Raw genomic sequence first — 17911 nt, forward strand, 5'->3', positions numbered from 1 at the left:
AAATCAAATTGAAAATATTTAATTAGAAAACAATGTTAGCTTCAATCAATCCTCTTGTCACCACTGCTCTTCTGACGTGTGGATAATTCATCAACACAACCATGTAACCTGCTTTATTTCATTTATTCATTCTTGAAAACATGTACCCATCCAATGACTATTTTTAGAGTCATTTCTTATGTGTCAAACACTGCTCTAGGCCAGGGCTACAGCAATAATCAGGATGGACCTATATGCCACTGTACTAAGAACTAGGGATACACATACACAGTTTCTGCTCCCCTCAGTCTCATAACATGATCCAGGTGTCTCTCCCTGGTATGGTCAACAAGGAATAAGATACATTCGTTAAAACAGCAAAGCTTAGATTTGCCTCTTCCTAACCCATTCCCCATCAGCCCAGCTTAGTTCTAGCACAGTATGGAATCAAGTCAAACATGACTCCATATAGAAAACTATCAAAATGAGGCTATACATTGTATCAACCTTATTAACTGGATTAACAGTCCTTAGTTTCTAAGACTCTCATACAGATCAGTATAATGCCCTTAAGGGAAATGAATCATTCTTGTCACCTACAGAAAATGTGTCCCATATTCAGATTCAAAGCACAGAATCTGGAATCTTTTAGAAGCAGTTTGAGGTTAACAACCTAGGAGCAGTAGTTCTCAAACTTGGCTGCATAATGTAAATACCTGGAAAGCTTTTAAATAACCCACTGCTCAAGCTCCACTCTACTAAAGCAGCAAAGTTTGAAAACCACTGATACAGAAAACTTGGAGAAAAATGGCTGCTTTCCAACTGATGGATGGATTTGGAAGTATGCTGCCATTTCCTTCCAAAAACATGAGCAGTGAGCTTCCAGAACATTTCTTCACTAAGAACTGTTATGAACCCACTTGGTATTAAAGAGGAGTCTGTAGGCTACCTGCCAAACTTAGGGGAGAAGGCACAAACCTGAATGTGAGGGGGAAAAAAATCTCAAACTGAATTCCACAAAACAAAGTATATTAAACCTTTGTGCTCTAAATCTTTATCTTGAAATCTGTTAGAAATTGATATCAATAAGAGTCAAGTTCCCATTCCTAAATATCTAAAAATTAAGAGGCGGAGGGAAAATAACAACCCCCAGGCTGACTTGTAATGGGTTTTTTTGTTTGTTTGTTTAATACATCTGAAAAGAATGCATATACAAAGAATTCAGACATGAGAAAGCATTGGTTCAACACTAATGAAATCTACAAGAAGTAGGATTTGGGGAAGGTGGGGAAGATTACCTAACATTTTTAAGACTTGGAAACTGCAACCAAAATAAGCTGATAAAATCCCTATTAACACTTATGAAGAGTCTTCATAAGACTCTCCCCAGGATTTTTATTAAACTAGAGAGCCTCACCTGGCTGCTCTAGCGTTCCTCATATGCAAAACAGAAATAAGGGGATTTCCCTGACTGGTCCCCATGTTGTTAAATGTTCTCCCCACCCCCACCCTACCCCACCCCACCCCCAGCTTCTTAATGAAGCAGGTCTCCATCCTCATAACTTGAAAGAGGATGTGAATCATCCCATAGACATCTGCCTTCTAGCACCACCCCTCGGATTTCCTCTATATACCAGGTCTTCAGCTGTGTTCTAGGAACACTGTATCATACACTATTAAGCTGCACATCTATGCTAAGCATATTAAGACAATGACTGACAGGGAAAAAAAATGTTTTTTAATTACGTACTCAATCCATTTGGTGTATTTCAAAAGGTGCAATACTTTTCTTCATTTATCAGTGAAAGAAGTTAGAAATTAACTTCAAAAAAAATCAGCAAATGGCAAACAAATTTCCTTGAGAGTCACAGTCACATATATAGTGCATCCTAGAAAAGAGGAGGGGCAAGACAGGTTCCACCCACTTTCATGAGTTTCATCAAATACTGGACCTACTCAAGGGTGGAGAGAAAAGGCAACTTTCAAAAAGGAGTATATTATTAAATGAGGCGTTTACTATACTCCTTCCTAAGAGCACCAGGTGGGGAACACGTTTTCTAAACTAGATCTAGGAAGTGGAATGTGGAATCAATCTATCCTCCTCCCCTTAAGGGCTGTCCAATGGTTAATGAATTTAAAAAACATGACTAAATAAAAACAAATCCCACACACACTCCCCCGCCCCCCAAAAAAAAGAAAAGAAAGAAGAAAACTAGATATCCCAGATTACTCGCCAGAGTGGAACCTGGAAACAGCTTCAACAACCAAATTAGTCTGTTACAGAGTCATCACAAGCATGCCTTGCTTTTAAACAAAAAAAAATAATAATAATTTTTTTGAAACAACAAAACAAAAACTAGTACTGATCACTTTTCTGACAATACACAATTACTCAAAATTAACTAGTACTGAGAGGGGGAAGGGGGCCATACCTATGGGCCTTGTCTCACACGAGTGCATGTGGGTAGGTGCAGGGCATTTGTCATTATTGCAAAAACGAATTTTAATTTTTAATCTTTAGTTTGATTTAAACATTGCTTTTAGTATGATGCCGACACCAGCTGTGCAGAAAGGGCTCTGGAGAGACGTTCATAGCAGCACACACCTGCGGCTCTTCTTCGGTTCTGGAGGCTCCAGGGCAGCCAATATTGCTTCATCAAATACATTCTTTAGGCCTTTCTGAAAAGGGGTAGAAAGAAAAAAAATGGGCAGTCTGATATTCAGTATAATACAGTTGAGGATCAAATTTAAAACATTCAAACCCCCAGGAGTTGGCAAATAACGAAACATTAAAAACAACCCTGAATCTCAACACAATCATCTCACTTCACCAAGTTTTGTCCAGGCAGGGCACTGGAAGGATCCAGCAATTCAGGAGGAGAGGAGCAGATATTCATGAGTGAGACAGTGGTCCTTTGAGAAAGCTTTCTGCAGACCAATGTATGTCACAAGAAGCAAACAAGCACATGTCATTTGCTCATTCAATATGAGTTTTGTAGTATGCTGCTGGAACATTTTACATAAAAACAAGTAAGCAGCTCTGCATTCGAATGAAACAGCTGGATATGGAACAGGACTGAGAGGCTGGGCACCGGGCAGTGGCATCCTTATCATATGGAAGGCGCAGGCAAAGATGGAGAGAGCGATTACAGTAGCTGCATCAAAAATAGTCACTCTAAACTCCCTTTATCCCACCAATTAGAGCCAAGGGGATTCAAGGAAGCAAAAATGTGGGTACCTGATACATATGTAAAACTAAAGCCAGTCAGTGCAACAGGAATAAAGTTTCATCAGGCATTTATACAAACAATTGTATATTTTTAATTTCAAAATTTGAAGGTAACCATAATTGTATGTTTCCCTCACAACAATAAAATCAGAAGCAGGAAAATATAAAGATGGCAGCTTTACATCTCAACATTAACAAACCTTAAGTCAACTGTTAAAATGGATGCTACTCTTAAAAGATAATGTAACAAATGATCTCATAAAGCAGTAGCAGGTACATCAATTATCTTTCCCACCCAGACTGACAAATACTCCACTACAGCACAGACAGCCAAAGCAATAGCAACACAAAGTTTCACTACACAAAGGAAAACCAGAAAAGAATCCTCCCTTCCCCATTACACTGTACTAGCAGGTCACCCTTTTTCCATAAATTTTGTCATGCAATTACAATTAACAATTGATCGTAAGAGTAAAATGATGTTTGTGTTATTTTCTCCATCTAGAACTAAGATCTAGAAGTGTTAAACTCTTCTTATTTTCTCCAAGAGGACATTCTTAATGCCAGACCAAGTTCCCTTTTGCAATAGTAATCCAAACCAAACAGCTCTGAGCATCAGGCAACTCAAGCAGCAGAAAGTTAAACAAGTCCAACTTGACTACTGATCACAAAAAATATTCTATAAGATATTGCATTCTTGATCAAAAACTAATACAGAGGTTGCTCTAAGGTGGTGAGTAAAAAGACGCAGAGGCTTTCAAACAGGATGGTTTTATTCCTTTGTTTTTAAACGATCTTTCTACAGTAGTGGGACAGGAAGCAGCAGCAAAGAGGGGAAGGAGAAAACAGTTTAGAATATACAGCACTTCCTTTTGGGTTGAGTTTCCGGAGGCTCGAGGGCAGCTAGGATAGCCTCATCAAACACATTCTTCAGACCTCTCTACAAGACAGAGGGGAGGAGAGAGAATAGCAGCCAGGTTAGAGGATTAGAAAGACCAGCAGATACAACAGCAGTCTGGATTAACTGGGCTGAATTCACAGAAGCAATGTGCCTTAAGAAAAATAACTGCCAGAAAGCTAGATCTTAAGCCCATTAGCAAGACAGTAAATAACAGAACAAATTTCTTACCTCAAAAAAGGTTAACTGAGCAAGAAAGCAATTTTTGTGAAAATGCCGTATGTTGACTTCTATAACAATCACACTTTGAAATCTAAATTACAACATTTTAATGAAAATAATGCCAGAGGAGAGGAATGGATATGTAAGCACAAGATACATGCAGTGAATAATTAGGCCTTGCAGAATTCCCTAGTACTTCTAATGACAAGAATGGCACACACATTTTGGAACTACACCTACTACAACTTCAGGCTTCTGTGAATTCATCCCCTGAATAACTGAAGGACACAAATAGCAGGCTAACAGGCATGCTACATGTTTCTAGATCCAATGACATATCTGGATGGGATTAATCAGGATTTCAGAGTAAACCAGTTTCCCAGAACAAAAGGTTCAGACACTTAGAAAAAGTGTTAATTGTTCAGCAGTACCAACTGGGAGAAGTTTAAACAACAGACTCTAGAAACAGCATACACCTCAGTTATTCAGTAATGTTATTAGAGCAAGTAACCACCACCCAATAGGAAAACAAAGAACAGGGTCCTAGAATGAATTTTAGCAAGCAGTCCAATGCTTTTAGATGTCCGCATGGTTATCAGAGCATAAAGCATGGAGTGAAAAACAAAGAATATTCTCAGATCTACAGGGATTAAGATGCAGAAATACACTTACACCTCAGCCAGAACTCCAGCGTGACAGTGCGACTCAGTAGTACTGGTACCAGGTCTACAGACTCACCTAAACTCACCTAAATCTGAAGCCACAGGTATACCTCCCAAAGAAGTTCCACATGTTCTTTAGGTCAGTTGGATCCCAAGTAAAACCATTCCCCAAAGCCCCAGAGCACGGCTCCGAAAAGGAGCGCCAGGCCCAGATTACCCCAGCCGCCCCCACCTTGCCCTCCCCCCACCACAGAAGCCTCGAGAACTGGCACTCACACATTCCACTAGGGACAAAATAAATGAGAAATAACAGTAAGCACTTGGAAAGAGGCAAAGAGGTTAAAAAGTTTCCTTCCTTCTGTGTCTTTTACAAAGTAGAAATGATGAAAGTTAAAGTTCCTCTGAAATTCTTTCTACACATCTAGGAGCAAACTCTGGTTGTCAAACATAAAAGGAAGGAGGGAAGATAGAAAGAAAAATAAATTTTATAAGGGAAAAAAGAGGAGGACGACAATCAGAAACCAGGGCATCCCTTAATAAGAAGCAAATACTTTCTTGCTTATTGACAAAGATCAATTAATCCCCTACGAGACAAAACTAACCCCTGCTTTAATCACACTATCTGATTATATTAAAAGCTCAGTTTTAAAGGAACCAACAAACAGAATCTGGAATCCTAAAAAATTATAGCTCCCAAACAGTACCCAGGGACCCCATTTTCTATCTTCTCTTTTGATTTCTCCAAACTTCAAAATCTGGTAAGAAAAATGTAGTTGCTAAGACCTTTTCAAATTTCTGTTCTCTGGAAAGTGACTTACTATATAAACCTGTTCAATACTGTAAAAAACTTTACATGGAAGCATCCAATTCTCTAAAATAAGCTTCACTAGTGACCTAAAATTGGATCCACATGGCCTACTTGCCTCCATTTCCCCCCAAAGCAACCTGTATTTAGAGAATGGGGATATGTAACAGTTATCTGACTCAAATGTTCCACACACATCCTTCTTCAATACACACACACACACACACACACACTTTTCTGGGGATGGTATCAAAACACAAAAGCATCAGGCATTTAAAAAAATCTCAGTTAGTGCTACATGTGAGAAGATGTAAAATCTTCTCAACTTTTACATATCTGCAATAGCAATACAACAGGACTAAACTGCCAAGGAAAACCGAGTTTGGGAGAAGAAATTAGCCCTTGAAGTCATCCTGTGAAATATCCAGCTAAGAAAAAAAATTTTATCTTTGCACATCCAACCCAGGGCTAAACTGGAGATTATTAAATTATGTCTACATGCTACATACTATATACTTAGTACATGTTTTTTTTCAAACTTCATAAAAAAGAAAATTACCTGAAAAAGTAGCATGAGAAATATGTGAATTTCATGTAATTATAAGAAATCTCCACCCTTCAGTCTTGCCTTATTTTATTTAGGCGTGTTTGCTCATTGTTCAAATGTCAAAGTAGAATAAAAGAGTTCTGTGCTAATTATTTACATAATATTTTCCTTTGGTCCCCAGAACAGTACTCAGAGGAGAGAACTGGTTGGTGATACCATGAAGGTAGAGAAAATGAAATCACACAGGTCACTTATAACTCTCACTCTAAACACCCTAACACTGCTCCCTGTCCTCAGAATCTGAAGTTTCCCATCAAACTATGAGAAGAGTTCCAATTAAATCGTTCAGAAAGAAAAGAGGACTGCATAAAGAAGGAATGCCTCCAAAAACGTAAGAATAGTGACACTATATAAAGGCATGCTTGAGAAATGGCCTAGGTAGCTTTCTCTGACATGAAAGTCTCAATGATTACAACCAATTCCCTATCCCAGTTGAATTACCCCAGAAACAGTATACCATCAATTGTCAGTACTGATAAAAAATCAGATTTATTTAGATGAGATTTTAAGTTGGGGGGGGAGGGAGGGGAATCATTCACAGACTCTTGTAAGTGTGTGCTAATCTGGACCTTTCCGTTAATTTTTGTTTTTAACACAATCCCTGACCACTACAAATGATTCAGTAAAACGTGGGAACTCACCAACACAAGAGCTTTATTTAGAAACTAATAATTTTCTCCATAAAAACAGAGACCTCTAACAAAAGAATATATACTGTGAAGCTGGTCACAGTCTTCCTGGGCAGCTTTCTTGAGCACTGCAGACCGCTGTCAGAAATAAGCCCTGAATCCTACTGCTGCTCGAAACCACTCCACTGTAAATAAACGTGGGGTTCCACAGTCCTCACCTGTGTAAGTGCAGAACACTCCACATACTTGACAGCCTTCAGGTCACGGGCCAGTTTTTCAGCAGTCTCTGGGGTGATAGGCTTCTGTTTATTCTTGGCAAGTTTCTCAATAGTAGAGGGGTCATCTCTGAGATCAATCTGGGTCCCAACAAGCAAGAAAGGAGTCTTTGGACAGTGGTGAGTTATCTCAGGCACCCACTAGAGAAAAGATATTTTAAAAAATACACCTGCATTAATCCACAAGCCTCCAAAGCTATTTACAATCAACAGAAGTTCTATGACAACCTTTTTTTCAGGACAAGAATATCTGACTAACTCACCTTTTCTTTCACATTTTCGAATGAGGATGGAGAGACCACTGAAAAACAGACTAGAAATACATCTGTTTGTGGATAACTCAGCGGTCGTAATCTGTCATAATCCTCTTGCCCTAAGGGGAAAAAAAACTGGAGAAATCAGCAACTGAATCTTGGTGCCCTCATAGCATTAAAATCACAAATCAGTCAACAGACTAAGCATGCAGCTAACAGCACACTTATCATTAATAAGAAGGCAACTTATTTAACAAAATATATGGCTTTGTAATAGAATATTTGAGCAATATTCTCACTCAGCTAATTCTAGTTAAAAGGTACAAACTATCAGTTATAAAATAAATAAGTCACAGGGATGTAATGTACAGCACAGGGAATACAGTCAATAATATTATAATAACTTTGTATGATGTGTAATATATAAAAATATCAAATAACTGTTATACAGCTGAAACTAATATAATATTGTAAGTCAACTACACATCAGTAAAGAAAAGCAAAACCAAAAACCAAAAAAAAATTTCAGGTCCTTAGAACAGCAATGAATTTGTTATGTATTAATTATTTGCTTTGTTACTGATTTGTAGTTTTCAATCTTTGTGTCTACTAGCAACCAAACAATAATGTAACAAAAATAAACTGCTGCTACAGAAATAGTTAAAAATCAAATCTACTCCGATCTGATTAAGAAACAATCACAGTGAAACTATCTAAGGGAAGAAAAATCTCAATGAAACCCAGCTGACAAAATCCACTGCCCATGACTACCAAAGCAGATTCACATGTTTAGTTAATGTGTACATGTAAGACCACTACCTGAAACTGAAAACACAGAAAAAAATTCAACAAGAATCAATGGATGCTAAATCAATATGGAGGAAACTCTGGTGAAAAGGAGAATATTTGTATGGTCTTAAAGATTATTAATAAACCACAAGGGGAAGAACATAACTACATTGTGAAGAAACAACATCACCTTGACTGAGTGATCTAGATTGCCATCACCAATGAGTGGCAGATGAGTATCATATGCCTCTACATTTATATCCTGAGAAAGACATCACTAAGGTAGTATTCCAACCAAAATAGCATAACTTGTATCTAATCATGAGGAAACAGACCAAACCCAAAATGAAGAACATTTTTATAAGGGGAAGAGGGAGAGAGGATTCCTGGGCCTGTATTCAATAAAAACATCATGAAAGACCAAAAAAAAAAGGGGGGGGGGGCAGGAGAGCTGAAGAACTGATCCAAATTATAAGAAACTAAAGAGACATGACAATTAAATGCAATACATGGTCCTATCCTAAAAGCAGAAAAAACTGGACTTGGATCAACTGATAAAACTGGAATATAGATGTTAGATTAGAGTATGGTATCAATGCTAAATTACCTTAAGTTGATTACCATTATACAAAAATGTCTCTGCTCTTAGGAAATACATACTTATTCAAGGCTAAATGGCAACTTACTCTCAAATAGTTCAGGGGGAAAAAATTATGTATAAATATGTTGAAAGAGAAAAATACAGCAAATAGGGTAAAACATTAACAACTGGTAAATTTGGTTAAAGGATGTATGTGGGCTCCTGATACTATTTTTGCAACCGTTCTGTAGGTTTGAAATTATTGCCAGATAAAAAGTGTTTTAAAATATCCATACACATTTCCAGAACTGTGAAGGGAAGGGAAGAGTCACAGAGGAAGGATTTAACAGTCCAATGTCAAAAGTGAGCTACAACAATCCTATGTATTAAAAGAATAGCCCTAAAAAACAAACAAACAAACAGAAAAAAAACAAAAAGGGAATTCCCTGGTGGTCCAGTGGTTGGGACTCTGCACTTTCACTGCAGAGGGCACAGGTTCAATCCCTGGTAAGGGAACTAGGATCCCACATGTCACACAGCCAAAAAAAAAAAAAAACCAAAAAGCAAACAAATAAAAGAATAGGTAAGTAATTAATGACACTGAACCGTATGCTAAAAATGGTTAAAATGGTAAATTTTATGTTATATTATTTTACCACAATAAAAAAAAAACTTTAAGGGGAAAAAAGGAAAGTTAAATATTTTGTATGCCAGTGATCTGTTTTGTTTTGTTTTGTTTTTGCCAGCATTGAGAGAGAATACAAGAATTTAGGGTAGCTATCAAAACATGATAATTAAAGATGTCATTCTTATTGCCACTTAAATAATACAACATAAGTAGACAATAAAGGTACTCTCAGGATAATACTCTATGGAAAGTGAATAAAGGTTGAAGGAGAAGTCCAAACAGCAGATATTACAAAACAATAAAACCACCATCAGTACCTCTAGCATTTACTGAATACTCACTATAGCAATATGCTAGGGTTAGAATCAAAGGAATTCAAAGGTATGCACTAAGATGTGTAATTCTCACTTCTTAAATTATTAATATAATGTACAACTGTAGACATAGAAGGGATTTGGAAAAGAAAGAATGGGGAAAACAAAATCAGCCAAACTCTAACAATTGTCTCAAACTGCCTGAGCTCTAACGCTAGCTGGAGCTTTGAGGCATCACAACCAAAGCTCCAATAAAACAACAAAACAAAAAGTAAATGTAGAAAATAAGACAACAAAACAGTTAACCAAGCTGTGTAAAAAGTACAGACATTCACATACCTTTTCTTAGCCCTAGACCCTATTCAAATGGAATATATTTCACAAAAATTAAGTCTGGCATACTAGAAAAGGCTTCATTTTTAGTCATTCAGCCCCTGCAACAAAAACAGATCCAAGTCTGTATTCCTGAGCACCACTAGGGGCATCTAAATAAATGCCCAATGTTTTACATGCAACCAACCTTCTATTCAGATGGACTGGTGACAGAAAACAAATACAGTCATTCTTTTTTTTTTTTTTTTTTTTTTTTGCAGTACGCGGGCCTTTCACTGCTGTGGCCTCTCCCATTTCAGAGCACAGGCTCCGGACGCGCAGGCTCAGCAGCCATGGCTCAAGGGCCCAGCCGCTCCGCGGCATGTTGGATCTTCCCAGACCGGGGCACGAACCCGTGGTCCCCTGCATCGGCAGGCGGACTCTCAACCACTGTGCCACCAGGGAAGCCCCAGCCATTCTTTCTTAACACTAGATCCAAAGCTGTACTGGTCTGTCCATTTACTTGCAATGAACAAGCCCTCAAAGCTATAAATCTTTTCCTTTCCCAAGGAGAAAAAAGTTAAAATTGTTCGATAAACAAAAAGTAGGCTACCTTACATCTACATTTGCTACAATTGCTACATTTAAGGAAACAGAATGAGTACGATCCCTTAGATGAGCAAGATTCTTCAATATCCAAGCATAATTTATCCAGCTAAAATCTATCCTCTAAGTATGAGGCAGCACTATCATTTAACATACTTTAAGGTACACAACATGATCAAGAAATTTTCACTCTACTGCGTAAGACAGGTTTTGACTACAAGTCTTAAATTATATCTACTCTAACAGTACACCAGCTCATCACTTAACTTCTAATACTTGACAAAAAGCAAGGATACATCTCATGAGTTGCTGGTTTTTTTCCTTCCTCCATATTCAGAATTTGAATTCAAGAGGAACTAAGTCAGTTTGAACTGAGGGCTCTGGTCCATATGAAAAATCTGAAGTGATCTCATGGTATGAAAAATAAGAATACTGCTAAAAAACAACACTTTCAGAGAATTCCAGTAGGACATTGTAAACCCAAGAAGACAAATTAAAGATTTCACAAAATTTACCGCTACAAATTAAAACCTAAACATTTTTTCTACAACCAAGTACTCAAAATTTAATGGCCCTTAGTGATCCCTGCTTCCTCTGTGCTATGGAGCTTACTCCTAAATAATTCCGTACCTTTTATATCATAAAAGAAAAAGAAAAAAAATCCAAAAATAAATGAGGACACTCGGGAACCTGAGATTCCTACCATGTTATGTATAACATCTGTAAAAATCTATACTATTGCATGTTAATGCAGAATTTACTGAAGATTCAAATCTTAGTCGTAACGCCTTTGGAAGGTTCTACAGTAGCACTAAACTAGATACCAAAGCAGCTATAAATATCTCTATGGAGAGCGTTGTCATTCCTGATAATGTAATTGATCAGTAACTGCAGAAGGTTGCCAGATACTAGAAAACACCTCAATGAAAGGAGTTTATTTTTAAAAAACACAACAAACAAAAAACAGAATCAGCTAAACCAGGTCAAAGTGCACCACTATGACTTGTTCTGAATATTCTTCTGCTAAGGAAGAGAATAATATTAGCTGTACACCAAACACATTCCAGTCCCTGTGCTGGGTTTTTTTAATAGTAAAGTGTGTGAATCATAAATACACAGCTCCTGAGTTTTTACATATGTATACACTTTATTAAACTATCACTGAATCTTCACAACACCTCTAAAAGGAAAATATTTTAAACATTTTACATATCAAGGTAATTAAGCCCCACACAGTTAAGCAACTTGTCAACTATCTAGCTAACTGCTCTATCTAGCATCAAAGTCCAACCTTTCTCTTGTTTATTACCATGGTAAGCCCAGAATGATTGACTGTGATTACAATGATTAAAATTTAAAAATGAAGCTAGCTTTTGAAAATTGAACCTAAGAAAACAATTAAGACTATATATAAATAAATGAGAATGGGGAAAAACAAATTTAATGTAAACATAAATGAACCCAACTGTATTACAAATAATATAGCCACTTTGGGGGGGGTGGGGATAACAAATCTTTGGGGGGGGTAGGGATAACAAATCCAAGTAATTTTTGAACAAGGAACTGTGTATGCTATTAGACCAAAGAAAAAAATTACTGCAAACAAATCTTGAACTCTTCTTACATATTCGTTTTTCACAGTGGTATGGTATAGCAATTCTGAAACTATTTTGTGTGTATTGCAGGACTGAAAACAGGTACATCTTTTGGGGAACCTAGCTTCTAACTATAGAAGAAATGGAGATGAAAATATGGAATTGATGAAGGTAAAGAAGACTGCCTGAGTTGGACTAAATTGGAGGTATCAACAAAAACTCATTATCCAGAATAAACGTGTTAATATTTTCTTCCCTAGTTGAATGAATGATATTCAGGACAAGTCACTGTGGTGCAGAACAAGTCGCTAGCATGTTACAGCTGTTTGCTGTCTTATCTCTGTCCAGACCTCTGTAGCAATGAGCATATCTAGCACCTAGATTCCCATTTTGCAACAACTGTAGGAAAAATTGATTCAGGCAAGAATTGTCAATGGTTATTAAATCTAGAGGGGGTGCTATTTAATGACAACAGAATACTTACACCATTTTAATGTATCTCCTCACAAATTAATTATTAATTATAAAAGGAAAAATTCTAAACATATAGTAGGAAAACTGGACAACACCTTAATCAAGTGATCAGAATTACTTTTACCAAAAGGTGATACCCTGAGATGGACGTAACATTACTGATCTGGTATTCTAACCAAATATGCAATATCCTGAATCTACTCATGAGGAAATGGACAACCTCAAACTGAGAAACATTCTGTAAAATAAGTGGCCTGTTTGCTTAAAAAAATGCCAATACCATAAAAGGCTGAGGTTCCATACTAAAGGATACTAACCAAAGAGAGCGACAACTACATGCAATGTGCGATCCTAGGTCAGAACCTATACAAGAAAAATTGCTCTAAGGGACAATATTAGGACAATTGACAAAATTAGAGAGTTGACTACAGGTTAAAGTTTAAAATGTTATATATAATGTCAAATTTCCTAAATTTGGTAAGTGCACTATAAGAGAATATCCTTGCTCTTAAGAAATATACAGTGAAGCATTAAGGAACAAAAGGCCATGATGTATGCAACTTAACTCTCAAACGGCGTAGAAATAAAAGCAATATGCATATAGAGCTGGAGAATGTCACAAAGGTTAAGAATTGGTGAATCTGGTAAGGAGTTCTTTGTATTAGCAACTTTTCTGTAAGCCTGAAGTTAAATCAAGACAAAAAGTGACAAAAAAGAATGTGTGTCCAAATACTAAAATGTTTCTGTAGTAAAGATCATAATATGAAAGAAAACTGCAAAGAGACCCTTATATTAACAAAAGAAGTTAAACAAATTGTGGTGTGAACTGCCACACAACGGACTACTGTGGAACCATGAAGACTATGACACACAAGTACAACACTGAGAGGTATCACCATGCTTTTCTTTTAAGAGATAAAGTCAGGTACAGAGAGAAGAATATCCTTTTTTTTCCTATGTATAAATACAATGAATGTATAGGAAGAGCTCTGTTTAGGACATACACTAAGATGTGATTGTCTCTGGATATAGATGCTTTTTCATTTTCTCCTTTAGCTTATCTATATTTTGATTTTCCTGTAATAAGCAAAACCTGTAATCTCTATAATAAAGAATAATATTTTTAATTTTGACATAGAAAGGAATTGGTGGTGGAATTGGAATTATTCAATATGAAAAGAGCCTATGATAAACATATTGTGAAAAAATTTAAGTATAGAACTATATACACAATAGTAAAACATATGAAAAAAATAAATAAATAACTGTGGAAACTCATTAAACAAGAATTTGGGGGACTTCCCTGGTGGTCCAGAGGCTAAGACTCTGTGCTCCCAATGCAGGGGGCCCAGGTTTGATCCCTGGTCAGGGAACTAGATCCCACGTGCTGCAACTAAGAGTTCGCATGCCTCAACTAAAAAGACCCCGCGAGTCACAACTAAGACCCAGCGCAACCAAATAAATTTAAAAATATTAAAAAAAAAAAAACAGAATTTGGTGTTGTGACCACAGGGGCAGAAATAAAGCTATGAAACAGAGGGAGAGTCCTATCTCTGGTCTTAAGTGATATTATTTTAATATATCTATAAGAGTTTCAGCCAAAGACAGGAATAGTATAAAAAGAATTCAAAACGACTATATTCAATATCTTGTAATAACCTATAATGGAAAAGAATCTGAAAAAGAAAAACATATATATATATATATATATATAAAAAAAACTGAATCACTTTGCAGTACACCTGATATTAACACAACATTGTAAATTAATTATACTTCAATTTTAAAAAGGTTTTAAAAAAGAATTAAAGAATTCAAAATAAAATAACACAATCAACAGGTTAAAAGTAACCAAACAGTTAAAGGAAGTCAGAGGCTATCTCAGTGGGGATGAAAGCTTTAGCAGAAAGAAAATTGAGTTAATGGCATGACTTGAACCAGGACTCTGAGATTAAGGCCTTTGGAGAAAGACACAGAGTCTCCTTGTAGCTATGTCAAAGATAGGAGACTCAATCTGGATGCCTACAGTCCCAGGTCTCCAGTGCCTGTCAAAAAAGATCTCTGGCTTATAGCGACCTTAACCAGTTGAGGTGAAAACTCCCCAATTTGCCTGGTAGAGTAAAATAATTTCCTTAGTGAATGGCCTTTAACCCCTAGAAAGATTCAGAATCTAATATAGAGATGAAATAAATCAACATTATTATTGTTAATTTTCAGTTACATTTAGGAATAACCTATTCTTATTTAACACTCAGTGTCTATAATATTTAAAACAATCACCATGGGACTTTGCTGGTGGCACAATGGTTAAGAATCCGCCTGTCAATGCAAGGGACATGGGTTTGAGCCCTGGTCCAGGAAGATTCCACATGTCGCGGAGCAACTAAGGCCATGTGCCACAACTACTGAGCCTGTGCTCTAGAGCCCATGAGCCACAACTACTGAGCCTGCGTGCCACAACTACTGAAGCCTGCTTGCCTAGAGCCCATGCTCCACAATAAGAGAAGCCACTGCAATGAGAAGCCCGCGCACCGCAACGAAGAGTAGCCCCCATTCGCCGCAACTAGAGAGAGCCTGCATGCAGCAATGAAGACCCAACGCAGCCAAAAATAAATAAATAAATTTATTTATTTTTTAAAAAACTATCACCATGTTAAAGAACACAACAGATTAGTTTTCTGATTCCAATTTAAACTGTGTAATTGAGTAACTGATCTTGAGGTTTTTTTGTTGAAAATGTTAAGAATTTTATGAAAGTTGTAAATAATACTGTTTAAGATAAATTAAAACAAATACAGAAAATCATAAATTATCAGGTTTATTAAAGTTACATATGTAAAAACTTGGAAATGTTTCACTTGTCAGGTCAAGCAAACTGAATTGCTCAAAACAGAAAAGTAAATACATTAAGTTTATAAATGCAATCTAAAGTGCTAGAAGAAATTTAACAGTTGTAAATGAGGCTGACTGGGATTAAAGTCTGACCAATCCAAATTAAATAAACCAATATTAATCAAAGGACCCTAGGCCACCTTGAGAACAATCTGTCAAAACCGACTGTTTTAATAAAAGATTTAATAAGTGTGCAACTAAACTTAAAGGCTTACCCACTCCCAAACTAACACTGTACAAAGACCTGCATACAAATGTTCATAGCACCATTATCCATCATAGCTTAAAATTAGAACCCAAACAACCAGCAACTCGTAAATGGATAAAACAAACTGTGCTATATTCATAGACTGGAATACAACTCAACAATAAAAAGAAACAAACTACTGATACACATAACATAGACGAATCTCAAACAAATTTGCTAAGTGAAAGAAGTAAAACACAAAAGGCTACAGACTGTATGGTTCCACTGATATGAAATTCTAGAAAAGCAAAATCATAGTGACAGAAAGCAGATATGTGGTTGCCTAGGGCCAGGTCAAGGCAAGGGACTGACTATAAAGGGCAAAAGGAAACTCTTTAGGATGATGTATATTGATTATGGTGGAGGTTACACAACTATATGGTCAGCAAAAATAAACTGAACACTTAAAATGAGTGAATTCTATTGTATTATACTTCAGTAAAGCTAAAAAATTAAACACTGATTAAACCATAAAGGTTTATAAAAATAAGCTTTGAAATTTGAAAATAAAATTTTAAATTAATTTTCAACCCCAAGTAGCCATAAATTGTCTTCTCTCTGTATATAGATTGCCTCCAAGGGCACACAGAAACACAAAAAAATCCCTCACCTACCACGAAATGTAGGTCATTATCTCATTTTGTCTATCTTCCAAGTTTCCTCTAATATACCATTACCCCTAATTTTTAATTCATAAAAACTTTAAAGGCCTAAAACACCATTAGAAAGCCACTGATCTCTGGGGCTTCCCTGGTGGCACAGTGGTTAAGAATCCGCCTGCCAATGCAGGGGACACAGGTTCGAGCCCTGGCCCGGGAAGATCCCACATGCCGCGGAGCAACTAAGCCCGTGCGCCGCAACTACTGAGCCTGCATGCCTAGAGCCCATGCTCCACAACAAGAGAAGCCACCGCAATGAGAAGCCTGTGCACTGCAACGAAGAGTAGCCTTTGCTCGCCGCAACTAGAGAAAGCCCGCGCGCAGCAATGAAGATCCAACGCAGCCCAAAATAAAAATAAATAACTTTATCAAAAAAAATAAAGAAAGCCACTGGTCTCTAAACTTAACTGTTTACTATTGTCTCTCCATTTCACCCTCCCAATTGAATCTAGACAGTTCCTTAAAGTGGGCAGTATGATACACTCCATAAGAGCAATATGTCAGCTGACAGACAGTGAGAGGGTAACTCATAAAAAGTGAAAAAGTTAGGATTCCTACATACCAAAAGGATACCTTTCTGAATTTTTCCTTTGCCTAACTGAGCTGATGACAACAGAAACAACAGAGAAAAGTCAGAAATGAAGATGTGCAGCTACTGTTAAAACAAGGAAAAAACACTGAGAAATTGGGAATACTTAAGGAAGAAAGAAATCTGTTCCTTAAATCTGAAAGTTGACCACAAATGTCAATACTGTGAGCTAGATTATTGGTTTGCCCTCAAAATATTTTCAAATATAGTATAAAATAACAAGTTATAGTATAATATAAGAAGCTATCTGTACATATAATATGCAGACACATATATTAAGTAAGTCTTCAAATATCAGAGTGATAGTACAGCCTGTCTAAGGTACTCTGCTCTCATCCTATTTTATCTCCTTCCACACCATCCATCCAGGGTACCCCAAATGCCTATTTGCTATTCCAGGTCTGGGACTGCTTCTTGGTCAAGCATCGACCATCATAATATTCAATCCTGCTATTAACAAAAGGCAAATGGTTTGCTAATATTCTAGTTTCCCAAATGTCCAAAAAAAAGACAACCACCAAGTGTTATAGTTACAGACCAAAACATTGTAAAAGACATCAAGTTTTCACCTGCAGTATCAAAAAGTCCAAGAGTATAAGGCTCTCCACCAATCATAACTGTGACTGCATAGTTGTCAAAAACCTAAAACATAAAAATATGACATTG

The 17911-nt window shown here is 36.8% G+C and overlaps 1 protein-coding gene across 2 annotated transcripts in view; it reads right to left on the bottom strand.

Moving 5' to 3' along the window:
• Positions 1-1143: 1143 nt before the first annotated feature.
• The window catches only part of CDC42 (cell division cycle 42), a 41428-nt gene continuing 24660 nt past the window's right edge, over positions 1144-17911 (bottom strand). For both annotated transcript variants that reach the window (XM_027109826.1, XM_027109825.1), the window contains exons 3-6: positions 17815-17887; positions 7570-7679; positions 7250-7447; positions 1144-2658 (exon numbers count right to left, since the gene is read on the bottom strand). In XM_027109826.1, the coding sequence (XP_026965627.1) occupies positions 2569-2658; positions 7250-7447; positions 7570-7679; positions 17815-17887 (471 nt within the window). In that variant the 3' untranslated portion in view covers positions 1144-2568. The remainder of the gene's footprint in view (positions 2659-7249; positions 7448-7569; positions 7680-17814; positions 17888-17911) is intronic.

The sequence above is a fragment of the Aethalodelphis obliquidens genome, unplaced genomic scaffold (genome assembly GCF_003676395.1).
Source record: "Aethalodelphis obliquidens isolate GAN/ISIS:26980383/991018 unplaced genomic scaffold, ASM367639v1 scaffold9, whole genome shotgun sequence".
Taxonomy (NCBI): domain Eukaryota; kingdom Metazoa; phylum Chordata; class Mammalia; order Artiodactyla; family Delphinidae; genus Aethalodelphis; species Aethalodelphis obliquidens.